Source organism: Rhinopithecus roxellana, chromosome 17, assembly GCF_007565055.1.
Source record: "Rhinopithecus roxellana isolate Shanxi Qingling chromosome 17, ASM756505v1, whole genome shotgun sequence".
Lineage (NCBI taxonomy): Eukaryota > Metazoa > Chordata > Mammalia > Primates > Cercopithecidae > Rhinopithecus > Rhinopithecus roxellana.
The window spans coordinates 106,935,038-106,961,629 of NC_044565.1; the positions used below are offsets into that span (position 1 = coordinate 106,935,038).

The following is a 26,592-nucleotide window of genomic DNA, read 5'->3' on the forward strand; positions in this document are numbered from 1 at the left end:
GCCAAATCAAGAGCCACAAAGATTTATCTGTATATTTTCTTTCAAGAGTTTAATACCGGCCGGGCGCGGTGGCTCAAGCCTGTAATCCCAGCACTTTGGGAGGCCGAGATGGGTGGATCACGAGGTCAGGAGATTGAGACCATCCTGGCTAACACGGTGAAACCCTATCTCTACTAAAAAATACAAAAAACTAGCTGGGCGAGATGGCGGGCGCCTGTAGTCCCAGCTCCTCGGGAGGCTGAGGCAGGAGAATGGCGTAAACCCGGGAGGTGGAGCTTGCAGTGAGCTGAGATCCAGCCACTGCACCCCAGCCTGGGCGACAGAGCGAGACTCCGTCTCAAAAAAAAAAAAAAAAAAGAGTTTAATACCTTTACCTCTTACATATTTAGGCCTTTGATGCATTTTGAGTTAGTTTCCTATATAGTGTGAGAGGGGTGTAACCTCATTTTTTACATATAGGTACCCATTTGTTTCAGCATCATTGGTTGAAAAATCTGTTCCTTCCCTATTGAATTGTTTTGGTACCATGTCGAAAATAAATACAGTGTAAATAAGAGGGTCCATGTCTGGATTCTCAATTCCGTTCCCTTGTTCTATTTGTCTATCCTTATGCCAGTGTCACACTTGATTCATTACTGTAGCTTTGTAGTAAATTTTAAAATCAGAAAGTGTGAGTCCTCCAACTTTGTCCTTCTTTTCCAGATATGTTCTGGGTCAGTGGCATTTTCATATGAATTTCAGGGGCAGCCTTTCAATTTTGGCAAAGAAGCCAGCTGGGATTTTGATTAAGGACTGTATTGAATCTGTGGATTAATTTGGGAAGTCTTGGAATCTTAGCAGTATTGTCTGCTAATCCATGAACAAGATGTCTTTCCATTTTATTTAGATCTTTTTAATTTCTTTCAGCTATATTTTCTCATTTTCAGGGTATAAGTTTTGTACTTCTTTTGAAAAGTTAATTTCAGAGTATTTTTATTATTTTTGGTGATGCCAAAATAGAATCATTTTCTTAAATTCATTTTTGGATGGTACGTTGCTAATGTATGGTTACACAATTAAAGGTAGGTCAAGATAGGGATGCCACCTACTGTCACCTCTACTGTTTAACATTATTCTAAAGCAAAATGATGAGAAAATGGAATGAAATGTTTAGCATTGAAAAGCAGACCTATCTTCATCACTTTAAAATAATGTAAAGGAAAGGAAACCAGCCAAAAAATTAATTAGAACTTGTGATTTCAGTGAAGTATCCAGTTGCAAAAAAATCTTCCAAATACATCAATATGTAATTTAAAGAAAAGAATGTATTTACAATACCAAATTTACAAACCTAGTAAAATAAAAGAGAAGATATGTAAAACAAAATGTAGAAAATTACAAATTTCATTTAACAATATGAAAACTTAGTTTGATAATCAAGGGATTTCACATGTGCTGGATAGAAAGATATATGACATTTCTTACTAAATCAAAAAGTTAAATGTAACAATAAAAATGATTTTGGCTGGGTGTGGTGGCTCACGCCTGTAATCCCAGCACTTTGGGAGGCCAAGGTGGGCAGATGGTGAGGTCAGGAGATCAAGACCATCCTGGCTAACACGGTGAAACCCTGTCTCTACTAAAATAGAGACAGGTGAAACCCTGTCTCTACTAAAAATACAAAAAAATAGCCGGGCGTGGTGGTGGGCACCTGTAGTTCCAGCTACTCGGGAGGCTGAGGCAGGAGAATGGCTTGAACCCAGGAGGCGGAGCTTGCAGTGAGCCGAGATCACACCGCAACACTCAAGCCTGGGCAACAAGCGAGACTCCGTCTCAGAAAAAGAAAAAGAAAAAGATTTTAAAAAACTTAAAAATTATGTTACGTATTTTGGATCACTGTTCCTGAAAAAAAAAATCATCAGAGATTCCATTCCCATATGTAACATATATTAAAACCACAGTGATTAGAACATTGTGGTAGTAGTATAGGAGCACACAAATTGATAGAACTGTGACCACAAAAATAGATCCAAACTTGTACATGGATTTCACATATGATAAAAGTAGCATGTTAAATCAATGGAGGACAATGGGAATTATTTCATAAATGTGTCAAGACTACTGATTTACCATTAAAAACAAGAAGGTGCTTCTATACCATACTTAACACCAAAATATATTGTAGATAAATATTTGGAAGTTATCATGAAACCATAGAAAACCCAAAAATATAACATTAAATATTTATTAAATATGAGGACAAGGTAAAGCATTTTACCATTAACGTTTACACAAATGGTAAAAATAACAAAACAAGGGCTCTAGATTTAACGACATAAAAACATAAAACTGTTATATGTCAAAGAATACTACTTATCCTAAAATTCATATGGAATCGGAAGGCATAATGAAAAGCCAAAACAACCATAAAAAGAACCAAGTTAGAGATCTCACACTTTCTGATTTCAAAACTTAGTACAAAGCTACAGTAATCTAAACTCTGTGATACTGACATAAGACATGTAGACCAATGGGATAGAATGGAGAGCCCAATATAAGGCCTCACATATAGTCCAGTGATTTTTCCCAAGGGTACAGAGATCACTCAATGGAGGAAGGACAGTCTTTTCAACAAATGATGTTGAAAAACTGGATACCCTGATGCAACAAAATGAGTATGAGCCTTACCTTATACGATATGCAAAATTTAACTCAGCTGGGTGTGGTGGCTCACACCTTTAATTCCAGCACTTTGGGAGGCCAAGGTGGGCAGATCACAAGGTCAGGAGTTCGAGACCAGCCTGGCCAACATAGTGAAACCGTATCTCTACTAAAAATACAAAAAATCAGCCAGACATGGTGGCAGGCACCTGTAATCCCAGCTACTCGGGAGGCTGAGTCAGGAGAATCGCTTGAACCCAGGAGGTGGAGGTTGCAGTGAGCCGAGATCACGCCATTGCACTCTAGCCCGGGTGACAGTGCGAGAGTCCCTCTCAAAAAAAATTTAACTCAAAATGGGTCAAAGGCTTAAATGTGAGAATTTAAAAGTATAAAACTCTTAGAAGACATAGAGGAAAATCTTCATGATATTAGATTAGGCAGTGATTACATGGCTAAAACACCAAAAGCACAGGCAACAAAAGCAAAAATAAACCGAACTTCATCAAAATTAAAAACGTTTGTGCATCAGCAGATTGAAATGGTAATCTCCAGAATGGGAGGAAATATTAGCAAATTGTGTATCTGACAAGCGATTGCTACCCTCAATATATAAGGAACTCCTTCAACCCAGCAAAAAACAAAACCAAAAAAACTCCATTTTTTAAAAAGCAAGCAAAGAACCTAAATAGATATTTCTCCAAAGATAAAGAAATGGCCCCTAAGCACATAAAAAGATGCTTAACATCACTACTCTCTAAGGAAACATACAACCACAGTAAGATACCACTTAACACCTATTAGAATGTTTATTTTAAAAAATAGGGCTAGGCGTGGTGGCTTACACTTGTAATCCCGGCACTTTGGGAGGCCGAGGCAGGCGGATCACTTGAAGTCAGGAGCTTGAGACCAGCCTGGCCAACATGAGGAAACCTCATCTTTACTAAAAATATAAAAATTAGCCTGGCATGGTGATGCAACCCTGTAGTCCCAGCTACTTGGGAGGCTGAGGCACAGGAATTGCTTGAACCTGGGAGGTGGAGGTTGCAGTGAGCTGAGATTGTGCGACCACACTCCAGCCTGGGAGACAGATTGCGACTGTGTCTCGGTACGTACGTACATACATACATACATACATACGTACATACAAGTGTTGGCAAGGATGTCAAAAAGGGGAATCCTTGTTTATTGGTGATAGGAATGTACAATGCAGCTGCTGTGGAAGACAGTATGGTGGTTCTTCAAAAATTTAAACATAGAATTACCTTATATTATGCAGTTTTACTTCTGGATATATATTCATAATAATTGAAAGCAGAGGCTTGAACAGATACTTAAGTGCCAAGTTTATAGCAAGATTATACATAATAAAATGAAGGTGGACACAATGTAAATGCTCATCCATGAATGAGTGGATAAACAAGATGTGGTATATACATACACAAGACTATTATTCAGGCATGAAATTGACACGTGCTACAACATGAATGAACCCTGAAGACATTGTAAATGAAATAAGCTAGACACCAGATGACAAATATTACATGATTCCACTTCCATGCGTGCAGTACCTAGAATAGTCAAATTTTGTGGAGATAAAGTAGGATGGTGGTTACCAGGGGCTGGGGGAAGAGAATGGAGGGTTATTATTTAATAGATACAGAGTTTCAGTTTGGCATGATGCAGAAGTTTTGGGGATGGATAGTGGTGATGGTTATACAACAGTGTGATTACACTAATGCCATTGGTAAATTTTAAGTTACGTGTATTTTACCATAATAAAGATTTTTCAATAAAGTGTCGACTAGGGTACATTTTCACCAGGATTCTGCATTCTAAGACAGGCCACCCTAAACTTAGGGTGCTCACTTTGCAAAAGTTAGGCAGTTGCCAGTCAGAAACCAAAGGCATGGCTCACGCCTGTAATCCCAGCACTTTGGGAGGCTGAGGCAGGCGGAGACCTGATGTCAGGAGTTCAAGACCAGCCTGGCCAATGTGGTAAAACCCTCTCTCTACTAAAAAATACAAAAATTAGCCGGGCATGGTGGTGGGCACCTGTAATCCCAGCTACTCGGGAGGCTGAGGCAGGAGAGTCGCTGGAACCCAGGAAGTGGAGGTTGCAGTGAGCCGAGATCGCGCCATTGCACTCCAGCCTGGGCAACAAGAGCAAAACTCTGTCTCAAAAAAAAAAAAAAAAAAAAAAAAAAAATCAAAGGCACCTTGAGAAGGAAGCCAGAAAATGTTCTTCATTGTGACATTTTGGCCAGGACAATTTAGCCAGGTACGGTGGCTCATGCCTGTAATCCCAGCACCTTGGGATGCTGAGGCGGGCAGGTCACTTGAGGCCAGCAGTTCAAGACCAGCCTGACCAACATGGAGAAACTCTGTCTCTATTAAAAATACAAAAATTAGCCAGGCATGGTTGTGCACACCTGTAATCCCAGCTACTCGTGGGGCTGAGGCGCCAGAATCACTTAAATCCCAGAGGCAGAAGTTTCAGTGAGCCGAGATCATGCTGCTTACTGCACTCCAGCCTGGGCTGTAGAGTGGGACTCTGTCTCAAAAAAAAGGAAAAAAAATTCTGACAATTTCAAATCATCACAGTAAGAAAGAAAAAGGCAATGTATCTGATGTAAAGATCACCAGATGATCTTAAACGCTGAAAGGACAAATTGTAAAAAGTGAGTTTGGAAAGAGTTCACAGTTCACTATTACTGCCACTCCGTGAACAAGGACCGTTGTTACAGTGTTAGTAGGATGAAATATGCCAAATCTCTTGAAACATTCAGAAGATAAGAAAAAATACTTTTTTGTTATGTTTGGATTAAGAATATAAATACTGTCGGAAAAGGCTTAGTATTTAGAGGGGATAAGGATATAAATGAAGTGAATATTTTTCATGAGAAAATGAAATCGCTAGGAAAAGACAGTGTTTGCTGTGAAGAAACTGAAAGTCAGATATCTAAGAGAAACTTGACTTTCCAGTTTTAGCACATATCAGAATCATTTGCAGGGCTTGTTAAAACTCAGGTTCCTAGGTTCTATCCCTGGAATCTGATTTAGTAGATCCAATGTGGCACAGAATTTTGTATTTCTTTCTTTTCTTTTCTTTTCTTTTCTTTTCTTTTCTTTTCTTTTCTTTTCTTTTCTTTTCTTTTCTTTTCTTTTCTTTCTTTTCTTTTCTTTTCTTTTCTTTTCTTTTCTTTCTTTTCTTTCTTTCTTTTTTGAAATGAAGTTCCAGTCTTGTTGCCCAGGCTGGAGCGCAATGGCGTGATCTCGGCTCACTGCAACCTCCGCCTCCTGGGTTCAAGCAATTCTCCTGCCTCAGCCTTCCGAGTAGCTGGGATAACAGGTGCCTGTCACCATGCCTGACTAATTTTTGTATATTTAGTAGAGGTGGGGTTTCACCATGTTGACTGGACTGGTCTTGAACTTCTGACCTCAGGTGATCCACCCTCCTCGGCCTCCCAAAGGGCTGGGATTACAGGCGTGAGCCATCGCGCCCTGCTTTTTTTTCTCTTTTTTTGAAATGGAGCCTCGCTCTGTCGCCCATGCTGAAGTGCAGTGGTGTAATCTCAGCTCCCTGCAACCTCTGCCTCCTGGGTTTAAGCAGTTCTCCTGCCTCAGCCTCCCGAGTAGCTGGGATTACAGGTGTATGCCACCACACCTGGCTAATTTTTGTATTTTTAGTAGAGACAGGGTTTCACTATGTTGGCCTGGCTGGTCTCAAACTCCTGACCTCAAGTGATCACCTGCCTCAGCCTCCCAAAGTGCTGAGAGTACAGGCGTGACCTACCACGCCTGGCCAGAATTTGTATTTCTTTTTTTTTTTTTTTTTTTTTTGAGATGGAGTTTCACTCTTGTTGCCCAGGCTGGAGTCCAATGGTGCGATCTTGGCTCACTGCAACCTCTGCCTCCCGGGTTCAAGTGATTCTTCTGCCTCAGCCTCCCAAGTAGCTGGGATTACAGGCATGTGCCACCACACCCAGCTAATTTTGTGTTTTTAGTAGAGATGGAGTTTCTCCATGTTGGTCAGACTGATCTGAAACTCCCCACCCGGAATTTGTATTTCTGACAGGTTCCCAAGTGATGCTCTTTCTGTAGTTGTAGGGACCACAATTTGAGAACCACTGGTGTAGATAAATTACATCCTAAGATAAGAAAATATATGGAAAAGCCTTGTAGAAGTGACTGCTAAAAGTTAAACTTTGAAGGATGAGTAGGTATTTGTGAGACAGACACCTAGTAGTTGAAGGAGAAGACATGAGCTGCCTTCGTCACGACATGTATCTGTTACAGGGTGTGGGTGAGGTATGATGTGAGGAAAGTTGCAGTGAGCTGGAAGTGGAGTCACCTGCTGTTCTAGGAACTATGCTGGCGAGTTTGAATGTCATCCCTCAGAGAAGAGGGAGACAGGAAATGGTTTTAAGCAAGGGATCTATATTTTACCATGGAGAAACCTTAAATGCACATTGCTAAGTGAAAGAAACCAGCCTGAAAAGGCTACATGCTCTATGATTCCAACTATAATGACATTTTGGAAAAGGCAAAAACTGGAGTAAAAAGATCAGTAGCTGCCAGGGGTTCTGAGAAAGAGAGGAGAGAAGCACAGGCGATGTTTAGGACAGTGAAATTATTTCCTGTGATACATGGTGGATATGTGTCATTATATGTTGTCAAAATCTGTAGGCTATACAACAGAGTGAATCCTAATGTAAACTGTAGATTTTAGTTAATCATAGTGTGTCAGTGTTAACAACTGTTACAAATGTACCACACTAGTAAAGATGTTAATAATGGAAGGTACTGGCAGGTGGGAGTAGGACAGGGGGCATATAAGCATGCTCAACTTCCTACTCAGTATACTCAGAAACCTAAAACTGCTCTTTAAAAACAAGGTCTGTTAGTTTAAAAGTAAACAGAAAGTAGAGATAGAGTAGGCAGGAACTACAAAGAAGACAATGCCAGATGAATTTAGTGAAGTCTGGTTTTTCTTAAGCTATGGGAATGTTTATAGCCAATGACAAAGGTCAGCAAACCTTTTTTGTAAAAGGACAAATGATGAATATTTTAGGATTTGCAGGCCAAAAAGCAAAGTGAAAGATACCAATACTTACATAATAAGAAATGAAACAAATTTTCACCAGTTTTTTTGTTGACAAAATTAAAACTGTAATGTGGAGTAAACTTTTTACAGTAGATCGAATACTGAGGAAACTAGAATTTGGGGGTATCATTTTACTTAATTGGGGTTCCAAGTGTTTCGTTTCATCAGAATCAATTGCATATTTTTATCTGTTAATGCTGATCTGTAATGAGAGTTTACATATTTCATCTTTGAATTTTTTTTTTCTTGTTGTTGAGACGGAGCCTCACTCTGTTGCACGAGCTGGAGTGCAGTGGCGCGATCTCGACTCACTGCAACCTCTGCCTCCCGAGTTCAAGCAATTCTCTTGCCTCAGCCTCCTGAGTAGCTGGGATTACAGGTGTCCACCACTCCCAGCTAATTTTTTGCATTTTTAGTTGAGACAGATGGGGGTTTTACCATGTTGACCAGGCTGGTATTGAACTGCTGACCTCAGGTGATCCACCCACCTTGGCCTCCCAAAGTACTGGGATTATAGGCATGAGCCACCATGCCCAGCCTGAAAATGTCTTTTCATACGCTAAGTATTGTCAAATAATTGACATCAATCCGTGAGCATATGATTTTGTTTCATTGTGGTAAAATATGCATAGCTTAATATTTATCGTTTTAACCATTTATAAATGTACAATTTAGTGGCATTAAGTATAATCCCAATGCTGTACAACCATCATCACTATCAATTTCAAGAATTTTTTATCATCTGAAACAAATTCTGTACCCATTTAACAATATCTTCCCATTCCTCCCTCCCCTGTAGACCCTGGTAGTCTCTCATCTACTGTCTATCTCTAAGAATTAGTCTATTCTAAGTATCTCATAAGTGGGACCACAGACATGCATATGACTCTGTCACTTGGAAAGCATTTACAGAATTCTTTTTGATTCTTCTCTTGATTCTTCTTTTTGTCTATCACTGTCTTGGAGAGTAATCACTTCCAATTGAAGGTCAGTTGGCAGCTCCTCAGTTGCAGTCAAATGGATCTTGAAATATGCAGATCATTTTGCACTTGCATTGAGATTCAAATAATGCTGCTAGAACTGTAGTTTGGGGTCAGAAAACATATCCGCTGCAAATCTGTGTTGGAATGGTATTGGAGAACTCCTCTCTGACATTATGATTCAACCACCACCAGTTGTTGAAATGGCTACTGTAGTGTAAGTTTCATATATAAGCACTGTTTTGACTTGTAATTTCAGGTTGACTCTAGTAAGAAAAATGAATAATGTGCAGCAAAAGGTAATTTCCAGAACTGTTCAATGATTGAGTGCTGTTCTTATTCAGAAAATGTTCATCTCAGCCATGAGCTCAAAAATTAAAAAAATTCACTGCCATGTGTTAGGGCCATTAAGGATATTATACCTCTATTTCTAATAAAAAATTCACGGAACTGTTGATAGTTAAGTCCCCCAGAGCAAATGAAATTCACCACTGATAACAGCGATATGAAAACACATGATACATTCAAATATTTTTCACAAAGTATTGGCTTATAGATAGTATAATGACTAACCATAGTTTAAATACCTTACATATCATAAGATTTGTAAATCTGTTCAAGTAAGTCTTTTTCTGGTCCACCCATATAATTTCTCAAACTGTGATGAAAACAAATTTATTATCTTAATAATTTTTAAGTATACAGTTCATTAGTATATTCACATTGTCCTTCAGCAGCTCTCCAGAAATACTTTATCTTGAAAAACTAAAACTCAGTACCCATTGTCTTTGTTTTGTGCTGTTGCAACAGAATATCTGAGACTGGGCAATCTGTAAACAACAGAAATTTATTTCTCACAGTTCTGGCAGCTGGACGTCCAAGCATCTGATTGGGGCTTTCTTGTTGCATCCTCACGTGGCACAAGGCAGAAGAGCAAAAACCAGATGAATGTTGTGTGCCCACAGGGTGGAAGAGCAGGAGAAAGGGATCCTACTCCCACATGCCTTTATTATTATGCCGTTAATCCATTCCTTAGGGCAGAGCCCTCCTGACGTAAATACTTCCCAGTAGATCCCCGCCTCGCAACACTGATGTTTTGGGCATTAAGTTTCCAACACAAATTTTGAGGAACATATTCAAACCATAGCGCTTATTAAGTAACAACTCCCCATTTCACCTACCCCAGCCCCTGAAGACCACCATTCAGTTTTCTGCTTCAATGAATTTGACATTAGATTTCTCATATGGGTGAAATCATAATAATATTGGCCTTTTTGTGACTGGCTTATTTCACTTAGCATAATATCCTTAAGGTTCGTCCATGTTGTAGCATGTGACAGGATTTCTTTCCTTTTTAAGGTGACAGTGTTTCTTTATGCATGAATACCACATATTGCTTATCTGTTCATTTGTTGATGGATATTTGGGCAGCTACCATCTCATGGCTATTGTGAAAGTGCTGATAGGAATATGGGCTTGTAAATCTTCTTTCAAGACCTTGTTTTCAATCCCTTTGGACATATACTCAGAAGTGGGATTGCTAGATCATCTGATAGTTTTATTTTCAATTTTTGAAGAACTGCTATACCATAGTAAATTAATGCTGTAGGGATTTTGGTAGCGATTATCTTGAATCTGTAGATCACTTTGGGTAGCATGGACACCTTAATAATACCAAGTTTTCTGACCCATAAACATGAAATTTCATTCTATTTGGGTCTTTTAATTTTTTTCATCACTGTTTTGTGGTTTTTTAGTATATAAGTTTTTTACCTCCTTGCTTAGATTTATTCCTAAGTATTTTTATTAATTTTGATGCTATTTGAAAATGGAACTGTTTTCCTTATTTCCTGTTTGGATTGTTCATTGTTAGTGTATAGAACCACAACTGATTTTTGAGTATCGATTTTGTATTCAGCAACTTTGCTGAATTTATGTATTCTAACTTTTTTTTTTTAATTGTGGAATCTTTAGGATTTTCGACATACAAGGTCATGCCATCTGAGAAGAGAGATGATTTTACTTCTTCTTTTACAATTTGGATACTTTTTATTTCTTTTTTTTGCCCAGTTTCACTGGCTGGTACTGTGGTGAATAGAAGAGGTGAGGGTGTGCATCCTTGTCTTGTTCCTGATTTTGGAGGAAAGGCTTTCATTCTTTCACCTTTATAGTGTAGTCTGTGGGCTTTTTATATATAGCCTTTATTATATCGAGGTAGTTTCCCTCTATTAAGTTTGCTGAGTATTTTTATCATGAAAGGGTGTTGAATCTTGTTCAGTGCTTTTTCATTGTCAGTTGAAATAATCGTGTGGCTTTTGTCCTTCATTTTGTTAAAATGTTGAACCGTCCTTGGATTGCAAGAATAAGTCTCACTTAGTCATGATGTATAATCCTTTTAATATGCAGCCATGCACTGCATAATGATGTTTATGTCAATGGTAGACCGTATATATGACGGTGGTCCCATAATATAATGGAGCAAAGAAAAAAAGAATATATAAAAAAACAGATTATAATGGAGCTGAAAATTTCCTGTCACTTTGTGACATCATAGGTGTCATAATATTGTAGCAGAACACATTACTCACATGTTTGTGATGATGCTGATGTAAACAAAAAACAAATCTGTGCTGCCAGTTACATAAAAGTATAGCACACACAGTTATGTACAGTACATAATACTTGATAATAAACAACCATGTTACTGGTTTATGTATTTACTATACTATTTATTGTTATTTTAGAGTATATCTCTGTCATTAACTGATGCATGGCTTTATTAAAAAGTTGGGGGGAGAAGTTTATATAAAATTTTACTGAGATTATGACTGTAAGAGAGTATATGGCCACCAACTTTTATTCCATAAAAATACTATTTAGACATTTCTCAGCTTGTGAGGTGTCTATAATTTTTTCAATTTTGTTTTTTAAGACACCAGAGTGGTCAGATGGTAGGAAGACAGGAGCCTAGGGGAAAGCATTGGTCAGACCCTTTATTTTGGTTTCCACATGAAGGGCAACGCAGGGCAGGGTGAACAAATAGGATTGGCTAGTTTGAATAATTTTGGCTGGTACTAAGCTCTAGGGGTAGTCCCTAGTGACTCTGGTAAGATTACAGCAGAGAATATTGCCTCCTGGGATACAAGGGCCAGATAGAAGGGGTCTGGCTCTGAATTGGTTCATTTGTCTATCAGAGGCATACTCTAGGCTGAGCACTTTGCTATATCTAAGAATTGGCTGGTTCAGGGAGGGGCAGTCTCTCCCCAAGTGGAAAGGTTTTTTAAGATGTCAGAACATCATAATATACAGGAAATTTTTAAAAATACTTGTATGTATATACACACAATACACTCATAATCAGTCTAGAGAATCTTTACACAGTTGACATAACCATTTTCCTGATTGCTGTACAATTGCTTCCAGGTTTATACTCTTACAAACAGTGTAGCAATAAATATCTTTGTACATGGCTTTTGGAGGGATTGTCTTAAAACGATTTTCTTAGGCTGGTATCTCAGAAGTGGGAATACTCTGTTAGAGCCTTAGAATTTATCTTTATGGTCCTGAAATCATTTAGCAAAATGTTACACTTTTGAAGCAAAGTTCATAGACATCCTTAAACATTTAAATATTATTTTTATAAATTAGCATATTAAGATATACATGCAATGTAGACATATAAAAAAGTAAATATTACTCCAGTTTCTGAAATCCAGCTTTTTTTTTTTTTTTTTTTTTTTATTGAGACGGAGTCTTGCTCTGTCGCCCGGGCTGGAGTGCAGTGGCCAGATCTCAGCTCACTGCAAGCTCTGCCTCCTGGGTTCACACCATTCTCCTGCCTCAGCCTCCCGAGTAGCTGGGACTATAGGCGCCCGCCACCTCGCCCGGCTAGTTTTTTTGTATTTTTTAGTAGAGACGGGGTTTCACTGTGTTAGCCAGGATGGTCTCGATCTCCTGACCTCGTGATCCGCCCATCTCGGCCTCCCAAAGTGCTGGGATTACAGGCGTGAGCCACTGCACCCGGCTGAAATCCAGCTTTTTAAGAAATCCTTTCATATATCTTTTTCAGTATAAATTTATGTAGGTGTAGTTTATGTAAATGAGATTTTTATTCCGTTTGCTTCCTTGTAAACACCTTTTTTCACCCCAAAATACGCCATAGCAATACATGTAAATCTGGGTTATCATTTTTAAAGGTTACATATGTACTATAAATTTATTTAATCATTTAAGTTTCAGAGAGTATCTTTGTTTAGGTTAATCTCCTTAAACTAGATGTGCTGTTATTGCTGGATGAAGGAAAATGCGTATATAAAAATTCAAATACATATTGCCAAATAGTATTGCATATAGTTTTAAACTGAAGATTTTTTGTTGGAGAACTCTTTTTTTGTTTGTTTGTTTTTAAAGATAATTTTGGAAAATTGTGGTAATTGATTTCAGACATTTAAAAATACTGTGCCTTTGTATTTATTTTCCATCATTTTATCTTTAGCTTTTGCCTCTGATGACAGAGCAACTACAGTGGATGCCATTTGTGAATACCAAACTTCATGAGCCTTTTGTAAAATTTATATATTGGTCCCTAAGGCAGCTAGATGCTGGAGCACAGGTAATTGGTTAATAGGAATTTTTCTTCAAGTAATACTCCACCTAATATTACTTCTTGATCTTATTTCACAATATCTGTTTTGAATACATTCTTTGTATTTCAGAACAGTCTTCCCTATCTATAAGATATCTTGCTGGGATTTTGATAGGAATTGTGTTAAACCTGTATATCAATTTGAGAATAATTGACATCTTTCCTTTGTTGAGTCTTACAACTTATGAACATAAAATGTCCATTTATTTAAAACTTTAATTAATCCATGTTGTATAGTTTTCAGCATGAAATTGCCGCATTCTTGTTTAGATTTTTGGCTGAGCATTTCCATTTTTTGAGCACTTTTAATTGGTGTTATCTTTTTATTTTGATGTTTACATGTTCATTGATAATGTATAGAAATAAGATTGTTTTTTGTTTATTTTGTATCCTGACCTTATTCGTTTTAGGAGTTTTCTTGAAGGTTCTTCAGGATTTTTATATAGAAAATCATGTTATCTGCAAATGAAGACAGCATTGTGTTTTTTTTCTTTTTGCTATGTATGTCTTTAATTTCCTTTTCCAACCTTATTGCATTAGCTAGAGTTTCTCGCAGCATGTTGAATATGAGTGGTGAGAGTAGTCATCCTCGCCTTGTTTCTCCACTTAGGTGGAAAATTCATTCTGCGATTACTAAGTATAATATTAGCTGTGGTATTTTCATAGATACTTTCGATCAAGTTCCCCTGTATTCCTGTTTTCTGAGTTTTTTAAAAATCATTAATGGCGTTGAATTTTTTTTAGATACTTTTTTTGCGTTGATTGATAAGATCACATGATCTTTTACATCTTTAACTTGTTAATATGAATTACTTTGAAATATTAGCCATGTGTCTCTGAAATAAAACCTACTTGGTTGTGGTGTTTAATTTTTTTTATATGTTTTTATATTAGCTCATTCTGTTTGCTAATATTTTGTTAAGGACTTTTGTTTCTATATTCATGAGAGATATTTGTCTATAGTTTTGAACTCTCTTTGGTTTTGTATCAGGGCAATATTAGGTTCCTAAAATGAATTGGGAAGGGTCTTATCCTTTATCTTTTCTGGAAGAAATTATGTAGACTTAGTGTCCATTCTTCTTTAAACATTTGGTAGGATTCTCCAGTGAAACTATGTGGATGAGATTTCTTTTGGGGGAGGTTTTAAATTGTGAATTTAAGTTCTTTAATAGTTACAGGTCTGTTCTAGTTATGTAATTCTTATCGATGATTTGTAATAGTTTGTGCTCTTTGAGGAACTGAACCATTCAAATGTATGCAAATTTATGTGTATAGCATTTTTCATAGTATTCTCTTATCCTTTTGATGTCTTCAGTATCTGTAGTGGTAGCCTTATTTCCTTCTTAATATGGATAATTTGTGTTTTCTTTCTTTACTTCGTCTTTTTTGCTAGAAGTTTCTCTGTTTCTCCCTTTTATTGATCTTTCAAAGGATCATCTCTTTGTTTCATTTATATTTATTTATTTATTTATTTACTTACTGAGACAGAGTCTCACTCACTTCCTTACCCAGGCTGGAGTTCACTGGCACAGTCTCGGCTCACTGCAACCTCTGCCTCCTGGGGTCAAGCGATTCTCCTGCCTCAGCCTCCCAAGTAGCTGGAATTACAGATGCCCACCACCACACCTGGCTAATTTTTGTGGTTTCTTTTTTTTTTTTTAGTAGAGATGGAGTTTTACCATGTTGACCTCAAGTGATCTGCCCACCCCGGACTCCCAAAGTGCTGGGATTACAGGTGTGAGCCACCATGTCTGGCTGAACCCTTGAATTCTTCAGAAGTTTGTTGTCTTTCTGTTATTCTGTTTTTCTAGTTTATTGTATTGTTGAGGTTGTTTTATGGCTCAGAATATGTATTCTGTTGTTTGGTGGAGTGTTGCATAAATGTCAGTTTGATCCTGTTGGTTGATGGTGTTTGCGAGTTGTCTATACCCTTGCTGATACTTTGTCCTGTTCTATCAAGTGTGGAGAGATAGATGGATGTTGAAGTCTCCGGCTATAACTATAGATTTATATGTAATAACCTTCATCTGTTTTGCCTCACATATTTTGTAACTGTGTTCATGTAAATTTAGGATTATGTCTTGGTGGATTCGCCCTTTTTATCATTTTATAATGTTCTTTTCTATCTCTGATCATTTGCATTGCCTCTGAAATCTCTTTATCTAATAGTAGTATAGAGACTTCTACCTTCTTTTGATTCATGTTCTAATAATATATCTTTTCCCAATCTTTTTGACCTGCTTATATTATATCTAGAATGAGTTTTTTTTTTTTTTAATAAATGGCATATAGCTGGATTTAGGAAAAATAAACTTTGTCAAGCTCTGTTTTAATTGGTGTTTTAGGCCATTTACATGTAATGTACTTATTGATATGTTAGGGCTTAAGCTGTAACTGTTTTTTTAACTACTGGGTGGTTCTTTTTGTTTCTCTTTTTCATTTCTTTGGTTCCTTTTCCTGCTTTCTTACAGGTTACTTGAACATTTTTTAGAATTTTATTTTCCTTTATCTATAGTGTATTGAATGTATCTCTTTGTATAACTTTTCTAATAGTTCTTCTTGGTATTACATTTGTTTTAATTTAGGATCTTTAAGATGGAGAGTACCCCTCCAATGATTAGAAGCCATAGAAGATGGAAGTAAAGGGTTTTTCTTGTTTGTTTTTTTGTTTGTTTTTGAGACAGAGTCTCACTCTGTTGCTCAGGCAGGAGTGCAGTGGTGATCATAGATCACTGCAGCCTCCAGCTCCTGGGCTGAAGCAATTCTCCCTCAGCCTCCTGCATAGCTAGGATTATAGACGTTCGCCACCACACATAGCTAATTAAAAAGTTTTTGTTTTTTAGGTAGAGGCAGTGTCTTGCTTTGTTGCCCAGGCTGGTCTCTAACTCTTGGCCTCAAGTGATCCTCCTGCTTTGGCCTCCCAAATTGTTGGAATTACAGCTGTGAGCCAACCCATCTGGCTGCAATAAAGAAATTTAATTATTTATTTATTTATTTTTTGAGACAGAGTCTCGCTGTGTCGCCCAGGCTGGAGTGCAGTGGCCGGATCTCAGCTCACTGCAGGCTCCTGCTCCCGGGTTCACGCCATTCTCCTGCATCAGCCTCCCATGTAGCTGGGACCACAGGCGCCCGCCACTATGCCCGGCTAATTTTTTTTTTGTGTGTTTTTAGTAGAGACGGGGTTTCACCATGTTAGCCAGGATGGTCTCGATCTCCTGACCTCGTGATCTACCCATCTCGGCCTCCCAAAGTGCTGGGATTACAGGCGTGAGCCACTGCGCCCGGCCAAGAATTTGTTACTTTTAGGTCCTGGGAGTTACATGACAAACCTGGAGTCCACATACTTGGAAGTCAGGAAGCACAGGCAGGGAGAGAGAGCGAGTGAGGGAGAAAGGGACCTGTGGACAAGTGCCCTTATTGGATTCCAGGATGTTACCTATACAGGTTTTTCACAGGGTGTTTTGTTTGTGGAGTTTAAAGCAAGCAGGCATGACCTCTAGGAGGTAGTCACTGTGGCATATTCACACAGTCTGTAGTGAGGTGTGAGGGTCTGTGAGACAAGTTGTGTGGACTGCATCTAGCTATCCCACAGGGAAGTGGTCATCAGGGAGGAGTTGTCTAAGGCAGATATCTAGATCAAACACATTTAGGAACTAGGGGTGGAGATGGGGATTTAGAACTGGAAACCGTGTTAAAAGTGACTGATCCCTGCTTCTAGTGTGAAAAAGTTCAACTTATATTTAAAATGAATGCCAGGGCAACATAAAATTATAAATGTTCACTACAACATTATGTATAACTTATTCAGTCTATTGCTATTGTCAGTTTACCGGTTTGAATAAAATACAGAAACTTTACTTCTCTTTTTATCCCTTAACCTTTTCTATATACGCTTAGAACCACATTAGAGAATGTTATCATTTTTCCTTCAACCATCAAACATAATTTATAAAACTCGAGAAGGAAAGTTTATTGTATTTACCTATATTTTTGCTTACTTTGTTCTTCTCTCCTTCCAGATGTGCCACAGTTCCCTCTTTCATTATATCCTGTCTGTTTAGAGGACTTCTTTATCAGTTCTTTAGTTTTTGTTTTTTTTTTCTTTTGAGACAGGGTCTCGCTCTGCTGCCCAGGCTAGATGCAGTGGTATGATCTCAGCTCACTGCAACCTCCGTCTCCTGGGTTCAAACGATGCTCCTGCCTCACCCTCCCAAGTAGCTGGGATTACAGGTGCCCACCACCATGCCCATCTACTTTTTGTATTTTTAGTAGAGACGGGGTTCGCCATGTTGGCCAGGCTGGTCTCGAACTCCTGACCTCAAGTGATCCACCTGCCACAGCCTCCCAAAGTGCTGGGATTACAGGCATGAGCCACCGCACCTGGCCTAGAGTAGGTTTGCTGATGACACATTCTCTTAGTTTTTCTTAACATATTTTGATTTCTTTTCAATTCCTGAAGGATATTTTCACTGGGTATCAGATTCCAGGGTGACAGTTCTTTACTTTCAGTACTTAAAAAATGTGCATATTCTTTCTGCCCTCCATGGTTTCTGATAAGAAATCTATTGTCATTTGAGTTATTTTCCCCATAGATGTAAGGTGTCATTTCTCTCACACATTTGTCTTTAATTTTTATGTTTGACTGTGATGGGTCTTGGTGTTGATCTCTTTATTTTAGCCTGTTTGGTGTTTGCTTAGTTTCTTCAGTCTCTGGGCACGTTTTTTGCCAAGTCCAGGAAGTTTTCAGTCATTGTTTCTTCAATTTCATGTTCTGTGTGCATGTGTATGTGTTTTTGTTTTGTTTTGTTTTTTGAGACAGGGTCTCGCTCTGTTGCCCAGGCTGGAGTGCAGTGAGCCTCACCCTCCTGGGTTCAAGCTGGGACTACAGGCATGTACTACCTTACCTGGCTAGTTTTTTTGCTTTGTAGAGATAGGGTCTCCCTATGTTGCCCAGGCTGGTCTTGAACTCCTACGCTCAAGTGATCTTCCATCTTGGCCTCCCAAAGTGCGGAGAGTACAACCGTGAGCCACCGCCCCCAGTTTCTTCAAGTACTTTTTCAGCCCTACCTGATTTTTCCTTTCCTGGGACTCTAATGACATGATTTTAGATGTTTTGTTATTCCCCGAAGTTCTGGTGGTGGTGGTGGTTGTTATTTTTCCAGGTTGTTTGCAGTTGTTCAGGTTGGGTGTTTTCTGTTGTTTTATTTTTCAGTTATTCTTTCCTCCATCCTCTCCATTCTGTTATTGAGACTGTTATTGTATTTCCAGTTCTGAAATATTCACTTGGTTCTTTTTCTGTTTTTTCTTTGGTAAGGCTTTCTGTGTCTTCGATGAGATTTTCTAAAAGCATATGCAGGTGCTCCTTTTCTCATGGCTACTTTAGAATCTTTGTCAGACAATTCTAACATTCTGTCCTGTTGGTGTTGGCAGCTGTTGATTGTCTTTTCTTCATTTAGTTTGAAATCTTTCTCGTCCTTGGAATGATGGGTGATTTTAAATTGAAAAGTAGACATTTTGGGTCTAGATTTGTTTCAGCAAAAGTTTTAGCATAACTTAGGTGAAGCTTCAGCAACAACCCAGAGTGCTAGATTTGGATTTTTTTTCTCTTTTCCTTCAATTAAAGGCAAATACTATCCACATTTTTTTTCTTTTCTTTCTTTCTTTTTTTTTTTTTTTGTGAGACAGAGTCTTGCTGTATTGCCCAGGCTGGAGAGCAGTGGCGCGATCTCGGCTCACTTCAACCTCCAACTCCCAGGTTCAAGCGATTCTTCTGCCTCACCCTCCTGAATAGCTGGGATTACAGGTGCGCGCCACCAAGCCCAGTTAATTTTTGTACTTTTAGTAGAGGTGGGGTTTCACCATGTTGACTAGGATGGTCTTGATCTCCTGACCTTGTGATCTGCCCGCCTTGGCCTCCCAAAGTGCTGGGATTACAGGCGTGAGCCACTGAGCCCAGCCCACATATTTTTTTCAGGTATATTTTTGCATTATGAAAGTGCAGTAATAAGCATTAGAGAGAATTTTAAAAACAAAAAAAGTTTACCTTAATCCTGTCATTTTAACACACTGTAAGTAGAGTTTTGAACATTTTTTTCTGTTTTTTACACAAAGGCTTGAAAACATCTATGTATTATTTTTTCTAATAAAATTGTATTGACAGTATATGTAAATTAGATTGCACTGCTTGTGTGTCTCACCACTCAACCGTTTGGCCTTTGACACTGGCAAAACCTCAATAGATTTGTTTTTAATTTTAGATGCAGAAATTTAAAAGCCAAAACTTATCCACATTGCAGGATCAATACTGAGTTAGGAACCATTTGGTCACAAATTTCCATGCAGATAGAGGAAACTGCTATAAAACTCAAATCACATGAGATTGGAGAATTGGGTCATAATAAAGGAAATTTTGGCCGGGCGCGGTGGCTCAAGCCTGTAATTCCAGCACTTTGGGAGGCCGAGACGGGCGGATCACGAGGTCAGGAGATCGAGACCATCCTGGCTAACACGATGAAACCCCATCTCTACTAAAAAAATACAAAAAACTAGCCGGGCGAGGTGGCGGGCGCCTATAGTCCCAGCTACTCCGGAAGCTGAGGCAGGAGAATGGCGAGAACCCGGGAGGCGGAGCTTGCAGTGAGCCGAGATCCGGCCACTGCACTCCAGCCCAGGCGACTGAGCGAGACTCCGTCTCAAAAAAATAAATAAATAAAAATAAAGGAAATTTTAAGTTGTTACTAAATCTGGGTTAAGCATTCTGATCTGCAACAGTTTGAAATGCTTTCCTTTCATTTGATTCTTTTTTTTTTTTTTTTTTTTTTTTTTTTGAGACGGAGTCTGGCTCTGTCGCCCAGGCTGGAGTGCAGTGGCGCAATCTCGGCTCACTGCAAGCTCCGCCTCCCGGGTTCACGCCATTCTCCTGCCTCAGTCTCCCGAGTAGCTGGGACTACAGGCGCCCGCCACCACGCCCGGCTAAGTTTTTGTATTTTTAGTAGAGACGGGATTTCACCGTGTTAGCCAGGATGGTCTTGATCTCCTGAACTCATGATCCGCCCGCCTCGGCCTCCCAAAGTGCTGGGATTACAGGCGTGAGCCACTGTGCCTGGCCTCATTTGATTCTTAATAGATATATCAAATACCGTTAGATCATACATTATTTTAGGAGTAGTTTCTTGCTAATATTTCTGTTTTGCCCATTTTGTTTTTGTTTTATTCTCCATGAGAATTATCCACTGATTCTAACCCAATATTTTACTGTTTTGAAATTGCTAAAAGTTTTTGGAGTCACTGTGACTTTTGTAGTCAGAGTGAGCTGAAGGGAACTGAGGGTCTAGATAATCATTTCATAAGCGAACACAGAAAGATGTGCCTGATAAGCAGGTTTTCATTGATGGTGGAGCAATCAGCAACTGAGAATGTAGGTAGTCCACCTCTGTTCCCTTGATAGTTCTCTGTGTCAGAAATATAGCATGATCTTATATTCTTACACGTTTTAGGAAAATGTACAGTCATACTTTTAAATAATCTTTAAGTTGATAAAATTATCACTTTCCAATTTTGCATATTTTCAACTTTAAATTAGCCACAGATTCACTTACTTTTAATACATATATTTGATTTAATATTTAAAGTAGTTATTGGCCAGGCACAGTGGCTCATGATCCTGTAATCCCAGCATTTTGGGAGGATCACCTGAGCCCAAGAGTTCAAGACCAGCGTCAGCAACTTGGACCCATCTCTACCAAAAAGACCCCAAAAAACCTGGGTGTGGTGGTTAGTGCCTGTAGTCCCAGCTTCTTGGGAGGCTGAGGTAGGAGGATTGCTTGAGCCCGGGAGTTTGAGGCTGCAGTGAGCCATGATTGCACCACCACACTCCAACCTGGACAACAGAGCAAGACTGTGTCTCAAAAAAAAAAAAAAAAAAAAGATATATTCTGAACATGAATAAATATACTAAGATTGTACATATTTTTAACAGCACTCAACTATGACATCAACATTGAGGAGACTGGGTGAAGACATTTTTAAAGGAGTGGTAACTAAAGGAATTCAGGATAGTTCACCACAGCATTCTATGGAGAATAAACCAAAGACAGCTGCTTTCTTTAAGAGCTCCAATTTGCCACTGAGACTTTTATCAACCTTAATTGTTCTCAAAACAGTCACTCAAGGTAAGCTTTGAAGTGTACTTGTGGTTAATTTTGAGAAACAGTAGAGAATATCATATATTAAAGCAATTCTTTTATAATCACATATGTGGTACATTTTCAGAATGAGGTTTTGAATTGTTTTATAATGGTTACACATTATAAAAAGCTACTTGTATTTGCTGAATTTCAGAAATTGAAGTCTTTAGTTGGATTGTTGCCTCCTCCCAAGAGGCCTTTGATTGTTCGGTCATATTCCCAAAACAGCTTTTGCCTACATTTATTTGTATTTGTCACATCAAATTGAAATTGCTAGTTAGTTTATTGTTTTCCACTAGCGAATGGGTTGGCAAACGAGTCCATGGGCAAAATCTGGCCTACTACCTGTGTTTTGTAAATGAAGTTTTCTCCCACAACCATGCTCATGTGTTGTATATTGTCTATGACTCTTTGCCCTACAGTGACAGAATTGAGTAGCTGTCAGCAGAGACTGTATGGACCCCAAAGCCTATAATATTGTCATCTGGCCCTTTACAGAAAATGTTTTTCAGTGCTTGCACTAGCTTGTAAGTTTCCTGAAGAAAAATCTTGTTTATAATGACCCTGCACCTAGCGTAGTGCTTCATATATAATAGTGAATAAGGAAATGGATGAATTAGAAATCCTTCGAAGTTGGCCCTAATTAATATGTGTTTAATATTTAGCTATAACAGGTTATATTATTAAATGTGATAATTTTTTGTTAAAGTGAGTTATGCCAGTATAGTCAGGCAATAAATATACCATCTTTCTGTCTGTCCTGTTTGTTAAATTATATGACTCAGATTGTTGTTTTTATTAATGGGCAATGACAGTAATTTGATTTGACTTCTTTCTTTGAAGTATGGTTTATTTGGTTTTTCCCAATGGTATGGAATTGATGAAAAAGTGAAACACCATATAACTGCTTTCTTAATTATTTTGCCTCCTCAAAATTACAATAGAGTAGGTGGTAAGTGTGTGAAAGGTGACTTCCAAGAAGCAGAGATTAGCTCAAAATAAAGCTCACCACAGGCCTATCTCCGAATCTTAAAAAAAATACACACACACTTACATACGCACAGGTAAATAGATTCTAAATAAGAATTTTAGCTGACAGACCATAGCCACACATTAAAGTATGTATTCACCAAAGATCAAATAAGGTTAGTATCGAGAATTTGAAGCCAATGTAATACAAGAAAAATTATTAATCATTTATCATTTAACTAAAATGTTTGAAATAATATATCAACATACATTAGTGTATCATTTAATAACATATAATGTTCATTTCTGATAATGTGCTAAAAAGCAAAAATGCAATAAGGGATATTTATGTGAAATAGAAGGGAATTAGGTGCTCTCTGTCACCACTTGTGTGCGGCAGTTTTGGACATCTGTAATGAGCCATGAAACAATGAAGTATGAATATTGGGAGGAGTAGAGAAAACCATTTATTTGTGGAGACTCTATATTAATCGAGGGCTTTCAAAGAAATATAACAGTGCGTAAGAATATGGATAAATAATGGATGAATGAATAGGTTGATGAAGATTATTGCTGAAGTTCAATGTCAGAAATAAAGAACTTTTATTCTTCTTACCTATGAAGACAAAGTGTTTTAAAAATAAGATGTCCCACATGGCTTAGTGTATAATACTAGTTAAAATTCTAATATAGTTTGCAGAAGTTGAGGAAGTGATAGGGAAATTTATGTGGAAAACTTTGCAACAAATGCGATGATTTAAAACAAGTAAAACGGCCGGGCGCGGTGGCTCAAGCCTGTAATCCCAGCACTTTGGGAGGCCGAGGCGGGTGGATCACGAGGTCAGGAGATCGAGACCCTCCTGGCTAACACGGTGAAACCCCGTCTCTACTAAAAATACAAAAAAAAACTAGCCGGGCGCGGTGGCGGGCGCCTGTAGTCCCAGCTACTCGGAGGCTGAGGCGGGAGAATGGCGGGAACCCGGGAGGCGGAGCTTGCAGTGAGCCGAGATCGCGCCACTGCACTCCAGCCTGGGCGACACAGCGAGACTCCGTCTCAAAAAAATAAAATAAATTAAAATAAAATAAAATAAAATAAATTAAAATAAAATAAATTAAAATAAAACAAGTAAAACAGCAACACTGGGGCAGAGACTAGCCAACTTTAAAAGAATCCTAATATGTAATGATACAAAATGAATAATAATTTATTTAATCAAAATAGGACAATGGGAATAGGAAGTGCAGAAATGAATCAAAATTGGCACTTCATATTATTGAATTAATGACTTTGCTTCCCTATGCAAGTCATTTTTTTAAGAACATAGAATCATGTCAAATCATATCGTGACACAGATGATAGAATTAGTAGACAAGACTTTACTAGAGTTATTATCACTATATTCCTGTGTTCAAGAAGGTAAAGGAAAACATGAGCCTGGTGAGGGGATACTTGGGAGATACGGGATAAAAAGACATCAATCAGATTTCTAGAGATGAAAAACCCAATGCCTGAAATTTGAAAATACACTGCAGAGAATTAGATATTGCAGACAAAAGACTAGTGAACTGGAACACATAGCAATAGAAACTGTCCAAAATGAATTACACAGAGAAAAAAAAATCTACAAAAAGGAAAACAGAACATCAGTGAGTTTTGAGGCAGAATCATATATTCTAATATTATGTACTTAGAGTCTGTGAAGAGGGGAGACAAAACCATTTCGAGACATAATGTCTCCAAATTTTCCAAATATGGTGAAAACTAAACACAGAAATCCAAGGAGCATGTCCGACTGAGCTCATGGTCACTCCTATTCCCTTCTCCTTAGCCTCCTCTAGATACCTGTGTGCCACCCCTTTCCTCCACACCCAGGATTTCAGGAATACTGCCTCTGTGTTGACTCTCCATGACCTTTTCAGTGGCTTCATCACCTCTCCCTAGACCACAGAGAGGCCCTGACATGTCTTCCTGGCTTCACTGTCTAGTTTCCCTTCACACTTGTTATGACCGATTCTTTCTCACAAGGTTCTTGCCTAATAGATGCTCTTTGCTGCAGGCTCCTCAGCCTCGTAGCCTCAAAAATGAAAAAGAAAAAAAAAATTCTGACACTAAACACTGTGGAGCAAGGAAGAGATACAAGAGTTCTCCCTTTCCTTATAGTCTGGCCGCTCCCAGCCTAGGCCCAAGGGTTTCTTATGAGCCCAAACCTATGGGGTTCCAGTGTTCATCTACTACCTGGGGCCAAGGGACAAGCTGCTGCCATCAAGAAAGAAGCCTGAATGCTGATGAATCTCAGGGAGAAGAGCACTTTCTGACTGCAGGTCTTCTCTCCAGCAGCTGCAGGCTGGTGGGGTGTGCCTGCACACAAGACTTGGGGCTAGGAGGGTTCAACAGGATGCACGGGCCAGTGAATACAGGTGTAAAAGGGGCCTTTGTCCTGGCCAAATCCCAGCACATGCCAGAACTAGGAAGAAATGTCAGAGCCAGATGGTGCTCAGAACCACTGTCGGACACTGTCATGATACAGCTGTTTATCCTTTATCATTAAATATAAATATACTGAAAAAAAATTCTGGGAGAACTAAAAATTTAAACATAAGAAAAACTCTTAAATCATAAGAGTAGACTTACCTAACTCTAGTAAGAAGATGTTTCCTATTTATAAAATAGGAACATCAGTTTCAAATTTGATAAATTTAGTAGAAAATATGAAGTAGACAAATGTATTGGTAATAGGCAGATGCATTGGATAATACACATTGGTAATAGGTAGATGCATTGAATAATACACATAATATTAGCTGCTTAATCCAGATATATATAGATCTATAAAGATAATACTTAGTTATATTGAATAGACTGTTCATATAAGAATCAGTATACATAATACTTGGTGAGTTTTTTTTTTTTTTTTTTTTTTTTCCGAGACAGAGTCTCGCCCTGTCACCCAGGCTGGAGTGCAGTGGCACGATCTTGGCTCACTGCAACCTCTACCTCCCAGGTTCAAGCGATTCTCCTGCCTCAGCCTCCTGAGTAGCTGGGATTACAGGCATGCGCCACCACGCCTGGCTAATTTTTTGTATCTTCAGTAGACACAGGCTCTCACCATGTTGGCCAGGCTGGTCTTGAACTCCTGACCTCATGATCCGCCCGCCTCAGCCTCCCAAAGTGCTGGGATTACGGGCGTGAGCCACTGTGCCCGGCCACTTGGTGAGTTTTGACACCACAGTGCTGTCTAGGGAAAACTCTTTAACTGTGTTTTTTCTCTACTCCCACATGACTGATAATCATCCACACAGAAGAAGACTTCTGTGACAAAACGTGTGGAGGTTTTTCCCCCACATACCAAGCAGCAGACACAAAGCTGCTCTAATTCACTTCTGACACGATCCACCTGGAGATAGTGTCAGATCCCACAAGTTGGATGCTTAGTCTCCAAGGCTGCCTCATGCCACACCAGTCACAAGTCTGGCCCTCTGGAACTTCTGACCAACTGGCTTCAAATTGGGGTTTCCACAACCCGCTCTTTGGGTTTAATTTGCTGGAATAGCTCCTAGAACTCAGGGAAACACTTAACCAGTTTATTATAAAGGATATTGCAAATGATGTAGATGAAGAGAGAGGGCAAGGTATAGGGGAAGGGATGCGGAGCCTCTGAGCCCTCCCTGGGGCACCACGTGCTCCAGGGACCTCCATGTGTCCAGCCATCTGGAAGCTCTCTGAACCCATTTCTCTTGAGTGTTTTGTTTTTTGTTGTTTGTTTGTTGTTGAGACGGAGTTTTGCTCTTGTTGCCCAGGCTGGAGTGCAATGGCGTAATCTCGGCTCGCTGCAACCTCTGCCTCCCAGGTTCAAGCAATTCTGCTGCCTCAGCCTCCTGAGTAGCTGGGCTTACAGGTGTCTGCCACCATGCCCAGCTGATTTTTGTCTTTTTAGGAGAGACAGGGTTTCACCATGTCAGCCAGGCTAGTGTTGAACTCCTGAACTCCGGTGATCCACCCACCTCGGCATCCCAAAGTGCTGAGATTATAGGCGTGAGCCGTCATGCCCGGCCTTTCTCTTGGGTTTT

The 26,592-nt window shown here is 39.0% G+C and overlaps 1 protein-coding gene across 7 annotated transcripts in view; it reads left to right on the forward strand.

Annotated features, from left to right (window-relative positions):
* Positions 1–26,592, forward strand: part of CCDC138 (coiled-coil domain containing 138) — a 92,002-nt gene that overhangs the window by 37,696 nt on the left and 27,714 nt on the right. For 6 of the 7 annotated variants that reach the window (XM_030921804.1, XM_010368788.2, XM_030921803.1 and 3 more), the window contains 2 exons: positions 13,220–13,336; positions 21,348–21,540. In XM_030921804.1, the coding sequence (XP_030777664.1) occupies positions 13,220–13,336; positions 21,348–21,540 (310 nt within the window). The remainder of the gene's footprint in view (positions 1–13,219; positions 13,337–21,347; positions 21,541–26,592) is intronic. The other variant, XM_030921801.1, reaches the window with a different exon arrangement.